General features: G+C 47.3%; 1 protein-coding gene across 4 annotated transcripts in view; it reads left to right on the forward strand.

Moving 5' to 3' along the window:
- Positions 1-15336, forward strand: part of ARHGAP32 (Rho GTPase activating protein 32) — a 274955-nt gene extending 259619 nt beyond the window's left edge. For all 4 annotated transcript variants that reach the window (XM_037038281.1, XM_037038279.1, XM_037038280.1 and 1 more), the window contains 5 exons: positions 947-1092; positions 3672-3743; positions 5536-6414; positions 7104-8074; positions 9319-15336. In XM_037038281.1, coding sequence (XP_036894176.1) covers positions 947-1092; positions 3672-3743; positions 5536-6414; positions 7104-8074; positions 9319-11580 — 4330 coding nt within the window. In that variant the 3' untranslated portion in view covers positions 11581-15336. The remainder of the gene's footprint in view (positions 1-946; positions 1093-3671; positions 3744-5535; positions 6415-7103; positions 8075-9318) is intronic.
- Positions 15337-17397: the final 2061 nt, after the last annotated feature.

Consider the following 17397-nt stretch of genomic DNA (forward strand, 5'->3'; position numbering starts at 1 on the left):
TAGTAAGGAGATTAACGTATGCAAATTAATTTTGGTTATCTCCATCACTCCTTTGGCTATTACACATGAAAGTTGGAATTTCTATGTCCTGGATGGGTGGCAGTAATAAAACTGTAGAATTTATTCTTTCCGTTTTCTTAGTATACTTCTCTAACTGCCTTTCACTTCCCATGACTAAAAATGCCCTGACAGCAGAAAGCTAGAGCATACTCTTACTTTGTCATCTCGAGTTTGTCTTCACTGTCTTGAGTTTATGTTTTAGCTTCATAATTTTCTCAAAAATCTCCTTACAGAGTAGTAATTAAGAGAGTAGTACTGCAATACAGATAGACCTGGCTTCTACCCCTGACTCCATCCTTCACTAGTTTTATAACGTGGCGGAGAAGCTAACTAAATTTTTTAGTGTTGTAATTTCTTTAAAATGAGAATGATGGTATCCACCTCATCTCATCATCCAGAATTTAAGGGAGACGTTAGCATAGTTAACGCCAACAGTTGGCACAGTAACAAGGCAGTTAGCACAGTGCCTGGCCTTCAATATATGTTAGTTACTATCCTTAATGCTTTTTCTTCATTTTTGGCTACTCTGCTTTACTCACAACTAAAATCCATTTCTTTAATCTGTTTTTGGAGTTTTAATATTTCCTATTCCCACATATGTCTTACTCTTACTTATTTCCTAGACTGTGAGGTTAGATCTAAATATGACAATTTATGTAAAAATTACCTTTGTGAAACTAATTACTAACACGAAAATCCATACAGTTAAGTCTCCATTCCATACTGTAGTCGTACAGTTTAGCTGCACTTGTGTGGAGGGTGCCGTGTGGGCACCAGCCTCTCCTGGCCGTTGGGTTCTTTCATCATTTGTTCATTTTCTGGAAGTAAATAACTTCCAGAAGATATCCCTTGGATATCTTAGCACATACTATTTTCTCTCTCATAGGAGGAGGCCTCAGAACAAAATGAAAAAGTCTCCTGTGGGCAGCTGGCGTTCCTTCTTTAACCTGGGGAAATCGTCGTCTGTTTCTAAACGGAAGTTGCAGCGTAACGAGAGTGAGCCTTCGGAGATGAAAGCGATGGCCCTGAAAGGTCAGTGCCCTCCCACCAGTCCTTGGGCGGCTGCTGGGAGGGTGGTTTGCTGGTCGGCCACACGTTTCACTCTGTTGTGGCGGCTCTTTCTCACTCTGGACGGGAGCTCAGTGTGCTGTTCCAATGTGCTTCTGTAGGGTATCCCAGAGTTGTGTTGCCATGTGTGAATCGTCTTCTTATACCGACTCTTTATCCCCAGATACATAAATTATATGTAAATATGTAGAATACCTAATTTTGTAGGGACACTATATAGATTACATATTTTGTGAATGGTTAAAAATGTGCAACATATTTGTAGCATAGTTTATTGTTGGTAATTAAAAATAACTGCTGTGGTATTTAAATTTGTGAATCTATTTTTACAGATATCAAAAATGATAAAACCATGTTTCAAAATACTTCTCAAGTGTATAATTTTTTTCTTTAAGTTTTTTTTGTTTGTTTGTTTAGATTTTATTTATATATCTTTAGAGGGAAGGAAAAGAGAGAGGGAGAGAAATGTCAATATATGGTTGCCTCTCATGAGTCCCCTGCTGGGAACTGGCCTACAACCCAGGCGTGTGCCCTGACTAGGAATCAAACCACCATCCTTTGGTTCGCAGGCCTGCGCTCAGTCCACTGAGCTACACCAGCCAGGGCTCAAGTGTATAATTTTTATAACCGAAAGAAACTACCTTTCTAGGAGAGGACTGATGCGAGTCTCTTTTATGGTCAAATAGATCTTCACTGTCATTGCAGAGACTACTCTTTCAAAAGTAGTCTAAAACCCATGTTCTACTGATAGAGCTTCTAAACCTAGGAAATACCAGTGTGCTTTGCTCTCAGGTCGTGTTAGAAATACGCTCAGGTCATCGAATCCGCACCCACTGTTTGCAGTCGTGTGCTGAGCATGTGCTAGATACCCCGAGAGCAGCCTCTGCAGACAGAAAATTTAAACACTGCCCAGCCTTCACAGTCCTTCCTGAGAAGTTGTATGTGTCAGAAAATAAATTTCATGTGTAGCTGTTGAAATAAAGGTTTGTACAGATAGTTATGGTAGCAATTACCAATTCATTTGGGGAGAGGCCCTGGTGGTCAGAAAATAGCAGCTTTGACTTGGGTTTTAAAGAATAAAGGCATTCCCGTTCAGGAAATGGGAGCAAACTGTGTGAGTATGGGGAACTCGAAAGAACTTGGCTGCACAGTAAGGTACAAAAAGAGGTTCGAGTCAGTGTGCTTGCCGAAGAATTTTCGATTTGTCCTGAATTTCTTGGGGTGTTATCAAATGGCCTTGCTATGTAGCCTGACCAAGTTTGGATTCAAGAAGGATGACTTCAGCGGCAGTGTAAGAAATCTGTGGGAAGGGAATTAAGACTGGAGAGTGGACAGTAAGTTAGGGGACCTTCACCGCCACACAAGCAGGAAATGCGTGTCTGGATGCACAGTGGCAGTGGGAAACAGATACGAGACACTTAGAAAGCAGGTTCCACAGCGCTGGGTGACCGAGTGATTGTGAAGGGTGAGAAAAGGGAGGAACAAAGATAATTTTCAGGTTTTGATAGAAATGATAAGAGACGGAAGAAAAACACTGTTTATTTTGGACATAGTGACTTTGACACGCCCAGGAGAGGTTTGGTGGTGTGGGTCTGGAATTCAGTAAAGGTGTTTAATACAACTAGACATACAGACTGGAAAGTCATCAGCAACTGCTGAGGGTGGAAATTCTACAGATGGATGTGATCGCCCAGGAGGCCCTGCTGAGTGAGAGAAGCAGGTTAGGGGCCAAATCCTAGAGAAAACTGGAAAAGGCAGCGTCACCCTGAAGGAGAGTGAGAAGTAATGGCGAGAAAGGCAGGCAGAGAACAAAAGAGATGAGTGTGTCCCCCGAAGTGATGAAGGAGGAGCCTGGAAAGAGTCGGCCGTACCGAGTGTGCCAAGAGGTGAATGAAATAGAATGTGGATGTTAAGCAAATCAGATTCTACAGATATGTAGTGCCTGTGCAGTGTCCTAGGGCTGCTGTAACAAATTGCCACAAACTGGGTGGCTTAAAATAACAAAATATTATTTCCTTAAAGTACTGGAGGCCTAAAAGTCTGAAATCAAGGTGCTGGTAGGGCCAGGGTCCCACTGAGGAATCCAGGAACGAATCCTTGCCTCTTCCAGCTCCTGATGTCACTTCACATCCCTTGGCTTGTGGTGGCATCACTCTGGCCCCTGCCTCCGTCTTCACGAGGCGGCCTCCTCAGTCTCTCTGTGTCTACTCTTCTTAAAAGGGACGCCACCCCAGTCATTGGATTTAGTGGGCCTACCCTAAATCCAGTGTGGCATCAAACTGGTCATCAGGAAATGTAAAAGGAAGATGTATTTAAACTCATGTTTTTTCTCACATTCATAATCCTTTAGAAAAAATATTTTTCATAGAGGCAACCATTTGGGAACAATACGTTATCTGACAGGATGCTAAATTTAATGTGATTGTCAGTGTACGACTGATCACTCTTGGGAGTTTCAGTGCATCTAGAGAAAAACACTGCCCCCTTTCACTACATTTGTAACAATGAATAAAGCTTCACACTATTTGGTTTTGATTCCTAAGGTGGCAGGGCAGAAGGAACCCTCCGTTCAGCTAAAAGTGAAGAGTCTCTTACTTCTCTGCATGCAGGCGATGGTAAGATCAAATGCATGAATCATTTTATTCTGTATTTCATAAAAAACGAGTATATTTTGTAAATATATGCTTAATAAATAGGCTATAGACCATTATTTCTTAAGAACACTAGTATCTGTTTTGTACTGTCCACTGATGTTTAAGATATGGTACCAGCCTTTTATTTGTTTGCTTTTGACCTAACTGCTATTCAATTTGCATGAAAGAGGTGAAACAGTTAAAGTTAACCATTTATAATTATTAATGCCTAGTGAAAAGTTGTATTATTAGCATTTCTTTACCTTTCACTATGAGAATACAGTGTTGCAAAGCATAAAATCACGCAGCCTGGGTACTCTGACCCGTAGTCTTCGGTCCTGAGGGTGGCTAACTAACGTTGACTCTCACAGACCAGTTCAATTGCAGGCTGCCCTCATTCTCTGAGCACAGGTGGCACCAGGAGAGGTGGATCTGCTTGAAATGGGGACCAGAATTTTATACTAAATAATGCAAAGAAGTCTGACTGTAATTTGAAAAGCAAAACTAAAGGCATGAAAATAAATTTTAGCTTGTATCTAGTAAAGTCAGGCTGTTGTTGCAACTTTATACTAATTTTTAGAGTGAACGAACAATTACTTCAGTATTGACTGGGAAGGGAAACTTTTTTGACAAACCTGTGTAATAGCAAGTAGGACATCCTTTATTTTTGGCTTCTGCAGCAGGATTATAAAGAAGGCCCCTTTTACAAAAATAACCGAGTGCTACACTGATTTCCTGAGGGCTTTGTTCAGTCCATCGATGTTTGAATCATGCTCTTGAAGTGTCTTGGGTGGCATCATCCTGGTCAGCTTTCTGGTCCTCCACTGTTAACTGTTCTAACTGCCACGTCCTCGTTGGCTATGACTGTGTCTGTGATCGAGACATCCTTGCAAGTCACTTTAGTTGGGTACCTAACCTCTTATGGGTGTTCCAAGATTTTCTGTTTCACTTTAGTTACGGGAATGTTTCACAAGTCAATGTAGTGGGCTGGGTAGCGGTGAGCAGAAAACCATATTGGAGTAGAGGTTAATTTTACACATGGCCAGTGCATTAGTGGATGTTTCGTGTTAAGACAATTTCTGCCTCTGTGATACATTTTTACTGTGGCAGTTCCAATAGTTGTAATCGAATGCTGAGAGCGCGGACTTCCGCCAGGTGGGTGTTTAGTGGTATCATAAAGTTGCGTAATTTGAAAAGGACTGATTCTACCTGAGAAACTTAACACTTATTCTTAAGGTGGAGAAAATAAAATTATTCTTGTTTAAGTATCTGAAAGAAATCCCTTACAATATATATTAATTCTTTATGAGATTGTAGAGATATTTTAATTGAGAAGATATTTTTTTTGAAATTTGGGTATCAGAAGGACTTTTCCCCACCAAAACTAAAACAAAACAAAACACTCTTGCTGCTGTATATCCAGCGTCTCTTTTAAAGTGATTCATGTGCCTTCACAAGGCATATGTGAGGTCCATGATAAAATAAGAGAAAAAGAAATTAAAAACGTGCCTCAAGTCACAGCAAGAGTCAGTGAGGGACCAATAATAGAACCCAAGAGCTCCGAGTCCCAGTTCCTATGGAAACCACAACCACTGCACTGGCGCTGGGCATGTCAAAGGCGTGTGCTGGGTGTTTCATCTACATGCCTCAAAAGGTAATTACCCGAACGAAAATGAGAAGTAGCGTTGTCTCGCCCCACATGTACTAAGGAGGCGACTCGTGACACTGTGTTCCTGTGACATTCGTCCTCAGATAGTGTCATCCCTTTTGCCAGGTGATTCCAAGCTGTTCCGACCCAGAAGACCCAGATCCAGCAGCGATGCACTGAGTGCCTCCTTTAATGGAGAGATGCTGGGGAACCGCTGCAATTCCTATGATAACCTGCCCCACGACAATGAAAGTGAGGAGGACCTGGGGCTGCTTCACATCCCAGCCCTGGTGTCTCCGCATTCAGCCGAGGACGTTGACTTGAGCCCACCGGACATTGGCGTGGCCAGCCTGGATTTTGACCCGATGTCATTCCAGTGCAGTCCGCCGAAGGCCGAATCCGAATGTCTGGAGAGCGGCGCTTCCTTTTTGGATTGTGTGGGGTACTCCAAGGAGAAACCGAGTACAAACAGAAAGGATACGGAAGCAGGTGGCAGCCAGTCTCAGACCCCAGGAAGCACTGCAAGTTCTGAACCTGTGTCTCCTCTCCAGGAGAAACTGAGCCCGTTCTTCACCCTGGACTTGAGCCCAAGCGAAGAGAAATCATCGAAGCCATCCTCATTCACCGAAAAGGTTGTCTATGCTTTCTCTCCAAACATTGGACGGAAGTTAAGCAAGTCGCCTTCCATGAATATCTCCGAGCCCATCTCAGTGACTCTCCCCACTCGGGTGTCGGAAGCGATTGGCATGGCCTCCGCTACCACAGCCCCGACTGTGTCCTCTCCAACCTGGAGCACAAGTGTGGACACAGGTGCTTCCACAAATAGACCCCCTGCCCAGGTAGGAGAGATGAAGACAAGCGAGAGAGAGGCCCAAGAGGGGCGCGAGTCCGAAGTCCTGCCCCAGGAGCAGGTGGCTGCCGCGGAAACAGAATCGCCGGGAGAGGAGGAGCAGCCCGCCCCCAGTGGTCAGAGTAAGGCTGTGCCTTGTGGACAGGCTCAGACAGGTACCGTTCGCTCGCCTCCATTCTTTCTTTAGGCTAAGAGGGACCTTCAGTTCTGTGCGCCATCCGTGCCTTTTAAGAGAGGAACTGGCCCTACGCCTACCCTCTAATCAAAGAGAATGTGTGTCTGGGTGGTGCCGATGTCTCAATGCCTTAAGTTAAAGTCAAACAAAAATCCCCAAAGGGCCAGTGCTCCTGCTTCCAAGCTCCATAAAGGCCTCTTGTCTTTTTGGACAGTCAGAATCTGTGGATTTTTTTTTTTTTTTGCACAACTTCATAGCTCTTGATTCTGTATTCTCTTCTAATAAAATTCCTATATTTTAGCCTAACATGTTCACCAGCCAGCCTACACATCAGATGTAAAAACTATCCTAAACCATCACAAGAACTTGAAACCTGTTTCCTAAGCAATCTTCCCTGAGCCTGATGAGGGACCCGCCTTTTTTATCCCTGTTTCTGTAGCAATTCAAGAGGAGATCACAACCCTTAAACGCTTTTCGTTTCAGTTTTCCTTCTGAACCAGATGTGTTTGCTACAGCCTGGCATGTGGGGCAGAAGAACGCAGATTGCCGCTTTGAGATGTGGAAGGCACCTATATTTTTTAGTGGTCAAACTGGGAGTGTTGGCTTTCCGTGTATAGGATAACACAAGCTACCTTTTCACTCTCGTTTTCTTTCCTAATTTCCCACCAGGAGCAGTTCCCCATGACCCCCCACAGGAGTCCATTCCTGTCAGTTCAGTCTCTCTTATCCCGCCGCCGCCGCCTCCGAAAAATGTCGCCCGCCTGCTGGCGCTGGCGTTAGCGGAGTCTGCACAACAAGCCTCCACCCAGCCCTCGAAGAGACCAGGGGCGTCCCAGGCTGCTCCCACAGACCACGGAGACCTAGCGGTCGCTGCCACAGAGGACAGACTGCCCGGTTCCCACTCTCATGTTGTTCTCGACAAAGCCTGCTTCCCGACTGACAGGCCCACAGAACAGTTTGTCCTCCAGAACAGTGCACCCGGGACCTGGGACCAGCTTGTACCAGACACAGCAGCTGTCAGGGATCGCACCCATCCCAGTGCGGTGGAGCGTGAGGAGCAGCTCCTCCAGGCAGACTTCCAGGCCCATCGCCCCTATTTACCTGGGGACCCAGAAAAGGCCAGAATCACAGGAGTTCCCCTAACGGAGTCCAAGGGTGATGATCACATCATTTTCCCTGAAGACCAAGCTGGGAAGACCACTATGCTGACTGTCTCCTTTGCGGATCAGGACCAACCTCAAGTTCATTTCTACAGTGGAGATCAGCCTCCTTCTTATCTTGGTACAAGTGTGGATAAGCCCCATCACCCCTCACAACTTGTAGACAAGTCTTCCACACCTTCTAGTTTGCCTAGGGACAAAATCTATGCTCCCTCTGGGTCCCCTGAAGAGAATACAAGCACAGCCACCCTGGCTTACATGACAATGGCTCCAGCAACAGCTGACATCAGCACCAGGGAAGCCCAGTGGGATGTGGCTGAACAGCCCACAGCGACGGACTTTGCTGCTGCCACCCTTCAGCGTCCTCACAGAACCAGCCGTCCCCTCCCCGCACCTCCTTCCCAAAGAGCAGCAGAGCAGTTACCAGCTGCGGCGCAGGTACAAGCAGCCACCAGCGTAGGACCAAATAATTCGCACAAGGTAAGGAGGGAGAAAGCCAGTGAGATGAAATGTACTTTTTTCAAAGGTACATCCCTTTCCCCGCATCATGCGTTGTCTTTGAGTCAGACAAAGCCCTTTTGCAGGTTCTCCTGAAACATTTCCCAGAGGAGGTGCTGGTTTTCTCTGAGACGGGAGCAGTCAGGCAATGACTGGTTTAACTAGATCTGCTACCTGCTACCTTCCTAAAGCATCTGGGTGGTTTCTTCGTACTAATACAGAGAGGCAAGAATCAAATGAGTCAGGCTGGGTTTTTGGTGTCAGGATTGCCGGGGGTTTCCTCCTGCCCCATCGCTGACTCATTGTGACTTTGGGCAACTCACGTCTGCCAGTTACTCACGTCTGCCTCAAAAAAGTGCTTTATTCTCAAGACCTGTGTAAGATTCTCCACCTTGCACACTTGTTGGAAGTGTGAGGTCACAGGACTTTTTATTATTTTCTCAACACTAACTGGCAGAGTCTGCCATCAAGCACCTGTTTTGATGAGAGAGTATTGTATGCAAAGGGCTAAGATTGCTTCCCAGTTTTCTCATATTTTAACAAACTGCACCAGGTTTTTCTGGTCACCTTGAACTAAAAGTACTTCAGTATCTGTCTTTAGCGGAACACACTGTTTCTAGCAACTGGTTCTCAAGGATGGCACCTTCACAGGGTTGCTGTGAAGACAGTGTTTGGCCGCTGCTGCCACACACCAGGGTGGAGTAGATGGCAGGGGACAGATAGCAGCTGGCTGAGTTGAATGTCACCTTAAATAAGTCACTCATGTGGCCCTTCTCTAGACCTGGGGGCTTAAAACTGCTCACTGTGCAGCTGTGAGGCACTTTGAAACTCTCTCCAGGGAGAACCGGCGCTTTTTGTCGAGAACAGTAGCCCTGGCACCGAGCCTGAGCGTGGCAGATAGACTGCACAACGGTTCTCTGAGGAAGCCTCTGGTTCGGCCTGCACGTGTAGATAATGCCGTGGGCACCCTCACTGCACGCGTAAAGCCCACCGTAAATGAGAACCGTCCTCAAGATGGTTATGGCTGCTACACCCTGTAGCCATGCAGGCCATTTCCCGGCTGTGGGGACAGGTGGGCCTACTATCCTGTGCAGTGTGACCACATGGGGAATTTTAAGCTGCTACCCCAATAGCCTCAACTTGTGAGTTACAAATGTCATTGTGTTTGAGTCCACAGAGGGGGGGAGCACAGAAAACAAGCTCATGATATTACAATTTTTCAATAGGTTCAAGGAGTAATTCCAGTTCCAGAGAGGCCACCCGAACCCAGAGTGGTGGACGACCCTGCTCCTGTCCTTGTCGGTGATGGCAGCACTGCTGTTCCGTGTCCTGTCCCTGCTCCTGCTCCCACTCTCCAGCCAGGCCTGCCTGAAAAGGTGTGGGAAGGCCCCAGGGCCCCGCCACTGCACCTGCGCACTGAGTCTGTCCCTGTGCACGTCCCCTGCAGCTTCACTGCCCCCATCCCCCCAACCAGGACGGTGGAGAGTAAAGTCGCTGCCGCCATTCACTCCAACAGCGCAGATACGACCGGCAGTTCCAGTTACCATCCCTTTGTCACCGGTCCCTCAGTCTCTGTGGAGGATGTTTTGTCTTTGCCACTTCCTGTCCCACAGCCTAAGCATGCTTCTCAGAAAACTCCTTACTCCAGCTTTGCCAGGCCTGATGCCACCACCGAACCCTTCGGTCCAGAAAACTGTTTGCATTTCAGTATGACTCCAAACTGCCAGTACCGTCCCCAGAGTGTGCCTCCGCATCACAATAAAGTGGAGCCACACCTAGTGTATGGGTCCAGATCGGAGCCACCAGCCTCCATGGGCCCTCGTTATAACACATACGTGGCCCCAGGGAGAAGTGCGTCTGGACACCACTCCAAGCCATGCACCCGGGTGGAGTATGTGTCTTCGTTGAGCTCGTCTGTTAGGAGTGGTTGTTACCCCGAAGATATTCCCCCGTACCCTACTATCCGGAGGGTACAGTCTCTCCACGCCGCCCCATCCACCATGATTCGCTCGGTTCCCATCTCACGGACAGAAGTGCCCCCAGATGACGAACCAGCCTACTGCCCCAGACCTCTATACCAATATAAGCCATATCAGTCCTCCCAGGCCCGCTCGGATTACCACGTGACTCAGCTCCAGCCTTACTTTGAGAATGGTAGGGTCCACTACCGGTACAGCCCCTACTCTAGTTCTTCCAGCTCCTACTACGGTCCCGACGGGGCGCTGTGCGACGTGGACGCCTACGGCACGGTGCAGCTGAGGCCCCTGCACCGCCTGCCGGGCCGCGAGTTCGCCTTCTACAACCCTCGGCTGCAGGGGAAGAGCATGTACGGCTACGGTGGCTTACCTCCGCGTCCCCGGGCCACCGCGACTGGCTATTTCTCCAGTAACGACCAAAACATGGTCAACATGCCTCCAGGCTCTGACATAAAGCACACTTACACCTCGTGGGATTTTGAGGACATGGAAAAATACCGCATGCAGTCCATCCGGAGAGAGAGCCGGGCTCGGCAGAAGGTGAAAGGGCCCGTCATGTCCCAGTATGACAACATGGCCCCGGCTCTGCAGGATGACGTGGGCGGGATCTACGTCATTCACCTGCGCAGTAAATCCGATCCTGGGAAAACTGGACTTCTCTCGGTAGCCGAGGGGAAGGAGGTGCGGCCTCCGGCCAAGGCCCTCAGTCCCGAGGGAGGCGAGCGCTTCTATAGGAAGCACCCAGAGGCAGAGTTCGACAGAGGCCATCACCACGGAGGACACGGCAACGGGCAGGCGGAGAGACCGTCCCTCCCGCAGAAGCAGAGCAGTCTCAGGAACAGGAAGCCCCACGACGTGGGCTGCAGTCTCCCCGAGCACTGGGCGCACCAGGAAGCAAGCCATAGGCAACTGTGTGAGTCCAAAAACGGACCGCCCCACCCACAGGGGGCTGGCCTGGTAGATCACGGGCCCAAAGGGATTCCCGACACTTCTGAGCCTGTCAGCTACCATAACTCTGGAGGGAAGTATGTTGCAGCGGGGCAGGAGTCTCTGAGACTGAACCACAAAGAGGCGAGGCTCTCCAAGGAGCTGGAGAGGCCTCGGGCGAGGCAGCCCCCGGCCTTGGACAAACACTCCAGAGACTGCTACAAGGAGGAGGAGCACCTCGGCCAGGCCACAGCCCCTCCCCCTAAACCGGAGAGGAGTCATAGCCTGAAGCTGCACCACACCCAGAACATGGAGAGGGACCCCGGGGTGCTGTTCCAGTACCAAGCGCACGGCAAGCGCCAGAGCGGCATGACTGCCGTGTCGCAGTACGACAACCTGGAGGGCTACCACTCTCCGCCTCAGCCCCAGCGAGGAGGCTTTGGAGGAGGAGCCATGGGGGCGTATTTGCCCGCGGGCTTTCCCCACCCACAGAACAGGACCTACGCCACAGCTTTGGGGCAGGGGGCCTTCCTGCCCACAGAGCTGGCCTTGCAGCACCCTGAAACGCAGGTCCATGTGGAATGAGCCCCGAGAGCAATAGAATTGAAGCAGCCTCTGCTGGACAGTGGACTGTTCTATTTTTTTCAGTAACCAAAAAGATTTAAAAAAAAAAGAAAGAAAGGAAAAAGCTACAAGTCCCCTGACCACATTAAAAAATAGTAAGAAAAATAAATCACTATCTTTCTTCCCTTGCTGTTTCATTACCACCTCTTCATCTATAGACTCATTTTTGTTGTTAAAAGAGATCTGAATGAGTGTAAAGCACTGTTGAGAACAGTAAAACAATGTGTCACAGAATATACTTGCCATGTAGAGCTAATTTGTAAGAGCCTGAGGACTGCCTTTACCAGCATTTGAATTTGACTTTGTCATTCTCGCTATTCGCTGTACAGTTCCAAACAGTTTGTGTCCATTTCGTGGGAGGCGTTTGCGTTTTCTTTTGCATTCCTTTCGGCTTTTCCAGTAGCCACGTCACTCGCCCACACTGATGCTTGGTTCTTCTCACGTCATTCCCCCGTCTTTTGTGTTAAATTAGAACAGAGAAAGACTTCTCCCTGGTCCTTCAGATAAGTCTATTGAACATTTAGCAAATTGTAGTTAAAAACTAAGGTGTTAAGACTAAGCGTTTAATAAAGAGTCATCATAAATCGTTAAACCACTTAGACCCAGGCTGAGCCGTATGCTTCAGGTCCTTATTTTTGTGGCTGTTCCTCCCCTTTCAGTGGGTAGGCTCAGGTCCCTGTGGGGGAGAGAGTGCGAAAGGAAGGACTCAGCAGGCAAAGCCAGCACACACTTAGCACCAGAAAACTAGAGCAATGCTTTCAAGGGGCTGCCTGCCTCCAGTTGTTTTTTCTCTTAGTAATTGGTAAATTATAATCCTACTAAAACATTTCACGCCATTTGTTTCCCTAAAGCAACTTTTTTTTTTACTAAAAAACCCAGCATGGTTTGACTAGGTAAATACACAGTTTTATCACAATGACAAATTTACGTGTTAACTTAGGTCTCTAAACCAAACTCCAGGTTTCCTGGGTATTCTGAAAGTCGCTGTGCACTACCTGCTAGTAAAACTGCAATAACCGCTCAGTACACAGCCCCCTTGTACCTGTTGGAATTCTGGGCAGTCACCGCTTCTGTCCTAAGGAATTAGTGTGCTGTTTGCTCACAACCTCTCTGATCGCAGTCAGCTGTGACTGCCATCTACACCAGCATTTCAGGGATTAGTTCTGATAACTGTAGTCATGGAAAGCATGCTCGGGACCCAGAACTTCCCTTTGAAAGTTGCATTCCGATGAGAGTTGGCCTAGACACCTCTAGCCCAGCACGATTCCATTTCTCAGCTCGCCCCAGAACGTGTGTGCCAGCCTACCTAGCAAGGCAGTCCTGCATTTACAAAACGAGTTCAGGTGGTCATTTCATTCCATGACTTTTAATAATACTAGATTTTTATACATCCACATGTTTCCAATGCTCGATTTGTAGAAGATGTTAGGGGAATCTCATTCCATTTACCAGGTGGTCACTGCTCTGGCTTTTTAAACTTGGAATTAACTTTTATTTAGAGCAAAGGAAGAAATCTTTTAAGAGGCTAAATTTATGCTGCTGTTATTGCTGTGAATTTGTATAAAGATTAGGAGTCATGCCAGTTTTCTTTTAATTTAAACAAATGTGATTGCATTTTAAGGATTTATATTTAGAAAAAGAAATAAAGTTTTAAGAACACATTTATATGTGAAGGTAGTCTATAAAGTTTTCTTTTGTTCCCCCCGAATTGATTCGAGGGATTCGATAAAGATCGTGATAGAAATCCCGAACACTGTGGAAATGTAGGCCTCTGCGTTAAAGGTGCAGATTTGGCTGGTGTGTATTCACAGTGTGAGTGGTCGCCCCCACCGGGTGCTGCTGTGCACTGGAGTCTGGGCTTCAGCCAATACACGGCACTGGTTTTACCTGGTTACCTTAACCATCCTTTTATCAAGTGGGGCAGCCCATTGCCGATGACAAGGGCTGTAAGTTCCCACCAGCAGCACCGCCATTTGGAAGGGGCTGATGTGACAAGGACATAGGGATGGCTTTAGTAACAGGGTTTTCCCTCAGTATCAGTACCTTGCAATCCTGGTGAAACATTTCACACTGTTTGTTCTCCTAAGCAGTATTTTTCTCCCATGGAAAAGAAAAGGAACTTAGAAGGATGTGAGGGTCCAGAGGATGTGGCCGAAGAAGTCCTGTCTAACCTTAACATCTGTGGGTTTGTCGTCACACACATTGACTCCTGAAACTGAAGTCTGTTCTATAAATACCAAGGTTCGTTCCTCAGAGCAATTACTTGATCAGTGTCCTGTGGGCCTAGAAATATCAGGTAAATATTTTGATTACAGAATAATGACTCAGATGTACTAGTCTGAGTGTGAAACACAAACTTTAGGTAAAATCTAGAGTTGTTTCACTCCACGTGTGTAGATACAGCCTTATCGTGGGGGTTTGTTATTTGAAGGACTTTGCCTGTATCTTTCCCCTTCCTAATACTGTAGGTAGAACTTGGATGGCAAATCACTGTGAGCCAGGTTACCTCAGCATAGTTCACAAATAGAGTAATTAAAGATGATTGCTTTCAAATTCTGCCATGGAGCACTATGGTCCAGCAAATGGAGCTGCCTTATGCATCAAACCTCTAATTCTACTGGTATTTTCATAGTCATGTCTCCAGACTCTTTTCTTTGACAAAATCCTGATGCTACAGTGCGGTGCGATTGACATAAACATTCCCAGTGTCTGGCTAGAGACTTTGCTGATAGCCCCAGAGGTGCCATTTCTTGTGGCTGCATTTCATCTGAGCCTTTGGCTCGCCGTATTTCGTTTCCTTTTCCCGCGCAATCCCTGGGTGGTTCCAAGGATGGGCCTGCACATTTCACAGTGACGAAGTGTCTTTCACCGTTAGGTCAGGTTGAAAAACTCCAGGACTAATTCTGTACGGAAGAGGGACCCTTGGTGTGAGTGGAGGCAGGGAGCAGGCTTGGACGTTCAAAGCAGCAGTAAGGCAGGCAACGTGGATGTGGAATGTGCCCCTGTAGTCAACGGGGAAAAAAAACAGTGAAGCTCCGCTGTCTGTCCCGGCCCTGCCACCTCCCACCCCCTGTCCTGGCACTGGTTCTGAGCAGTGTGTGAGGGCACGCTAAAGAGAGCAGAAGCGCGTCAGAAAGCTACTTCCAAATGGTCGGAGGCATGAGGTCGCCAGGACTGTGTGTGACAGGAGTGTCGTGATGGTCTGTTCTGACCGTGCAGGGGTGTGTCTGTGCACGGGCTCTCTTTCCTTTCTGATTAGTGCTGTTAGTGTGACAGCCATTTTTACATGGTTGTTTTACCGTCTAGATTCTAAGGTAGCAAAAACCTGACTTTTCAGCCATGGCCTGCATGAGAGCATCCTAGGATGTCTTAGACCACACTTCTGAGTTTTCAATTTTAATTTATAGTGTTTTTTATGTTCTAATATTTTTGTGAACTCGTGTAAATTGTTTGCATATACGCTTGTGTATTTTTGTAAATAGTTTTGTGATTTATTTCTTGATTCATATGTAAATATTTAGAGTCTCATTTCTTTAAAACTTATTTGAAACTGAGTTGTGGGTTTGGGGTTTTGTTTGTTTCCTTGTTTTGGTGGGGGGTGGGGGGGGGGAGAAGGGATTTTGTACTCTGATAATCCAGATGGAGAATTCTGTGATTTAAAGCAAATGTCCCACTGAAAGCAATTCAAATATCAAAATCATTTCGGGTTAAAGCAGCCTTCTCTGTGTGTGTTTCCTTTTTAATCTAATATGAATTAACACAAAGTAGACGGAGGAATTGACTGGGGATATTCAGACCAAAGGCACCGATTATTATTCCAGTGTGTGATTCCACAGACGGGGTTTAATATCTCCTGTTTATGTCTGTTTGGCAGAGACGACTCCTGGCCACGTGGTATCTTAGATCAGCAGGGGCCTGTGAATCTCACTGGGAAGTCACCCCGCAGACCTGCCACCCTTGGGCTGCCCTGTGCCACGCAGGCCCTGCTGCCGCCACCTGCCCAGAGCTCGTGGTCCCTGGGAGAGAGTTGGCTTCTCCCAGCTCCGGGTTTTCCATACGGGGGTATTGAATGACAATCCTATTTCTGAGGGTTCCCACAGAGCATCTTCGACTGCCTGTGTACTTCTCAGAGTGTGGTGACCAGGGAAATCCAGCTCTTACACTTGGTCACCTGTGGCGGTAAGCTGGTTGGTGGCAACCCCAGGTCAAGTGTTTCCTGCAGAGCAGTGCCCGGATGAGGTGCAGACCCGGGTCAGACAAGGGCTGCGAGTGACCCAGCCGCCTGAGGGCGTCTGGAGCCTATTCCTGTGCCAAGTTCTCAAGGAGAAACTGTGATATCAACCAGGATTTGTTGAAAGGAAAAAAAACCCCACTTCACTATTAAGCTATTGACATCCTAGTGTACTTACTGGGAGTCATCAGTCACACACCCATCTTCATTCTGAAATATTAGAGTGTTTCCCTTTTTCCAGAAACAGGGAAAGCTGCCTGGTCAGTCAGTACCCGTGACGTTGGGGAGCCAGCCTTCTCTGTACCTCATGGCGTGCTCCAGACCGGGAGCAGAGGTCCAGACCAAACAAGCGTTCCTATGGAAACAGCTCAGATGGGACTGAAGGAAAGACACGCAAGACATTTGCACTGTCCTCTACTTAGTTTTCTGGGAGCCTCATTTCCGTGCCCACTATTTCATCACCAAATGCCCTCATACTAAGGAGAATATAGCACACGCCTCTCAAAAGGTGTGTCATGGAGTAATTGGCACCAAGCATTCGTGGTGGTTGGTTTTAACCCTCTGTAAAAGGGTTCCGTGCAAAAAGGCACAGTTTAAAGTAGTGCTGATCCCCGTTACAATAGAACTTTGGGCACCCCCCTGAAATAGGGCTTCAGTTGGCCATGTTGCTCACGTAGTGGAGAGTGTACCTCCTAAAGAAATCTGTGAGGTTCGGTTTTAAGTAGTTTAGTTAAAATGTTTTTAGAATATATTTCAAATCATAAATTTCGCTGTCAGCACACCTAGGAGTCCATTTCTGCCTACAGACTGCTGTGCCAGAGATGCCCTCGGGCACGCGGGGCTCGGGAATGTCGCTTCTGTGCCGCACCCTTGGCCACCACCGTCCTCTTATGTCCTTGCATTACTTTTTAAACTTTCCTGTATTCTCCTTTCTTCTGTTGCTTCTTGCTATTGTCAACAAACTACCTGTAACCCTTCTTCCTCTAAATGCACATTAAAAATAAGCTCATCAAAGTAGTGACCAAAAGAAGTTCTGAACTGAGACTCATGAAGATTTGGACTTCCTGCTATCTCTTTCCTTTACACGGCTTCTCCTAGCAGTGCTGGGTGGCCGGGTTTCACAAGATGCAGTATTATCGAATAAGATACTTAGGAGGGAGAATGAGGCAAAGACTTGAGAGTTCTCCCTGCACTTGACCTTTTTTGAGGAAGCTGTGTAATGAGACACAATGGCCTTTTCCACGAAGTTTTCACATTGAGCATCCACACAACTCTAGTGGGAAGAAAAAAGAGTGTTGTGCACACGTATGGCTTCATCAGTCATCGCGCCATTCAATTAGTGCCCTAAAAACATTTTGAATACCAGCCTGAGATTTTTCAGCCATTGGTTCACGTTTTAAACAGGACAAGTAGTTCTCACACCTGAATCCACATAAAACACCTGGAGAGCCAGAGAGACATGAGATACCTGAGCAGCCACGGGACAGTCTGCATCAGTGGGTCTGGGACTGGGCTCGGTGACCCAGAGTCCCAGCAGCCACCGCATG

Source organism: Sturnira hondurensis, unplaced genomic scaffold, assembly GCF_014824575.4.
Source record: "Sturnira hondurensis isolate 20B ecotype Veracruz unplaced genomic scaffold, ASM1482457v3 Scaffold0024152, whole genome shotgun sequence".
Classification (NCBI taxonomy): domain Eukaryota; kingdom Metazoa; phylum Chordata; class Mammalia; order Chiroptera; family Phyllostomidae; genus Sturnira; species Sturnira hondurensis.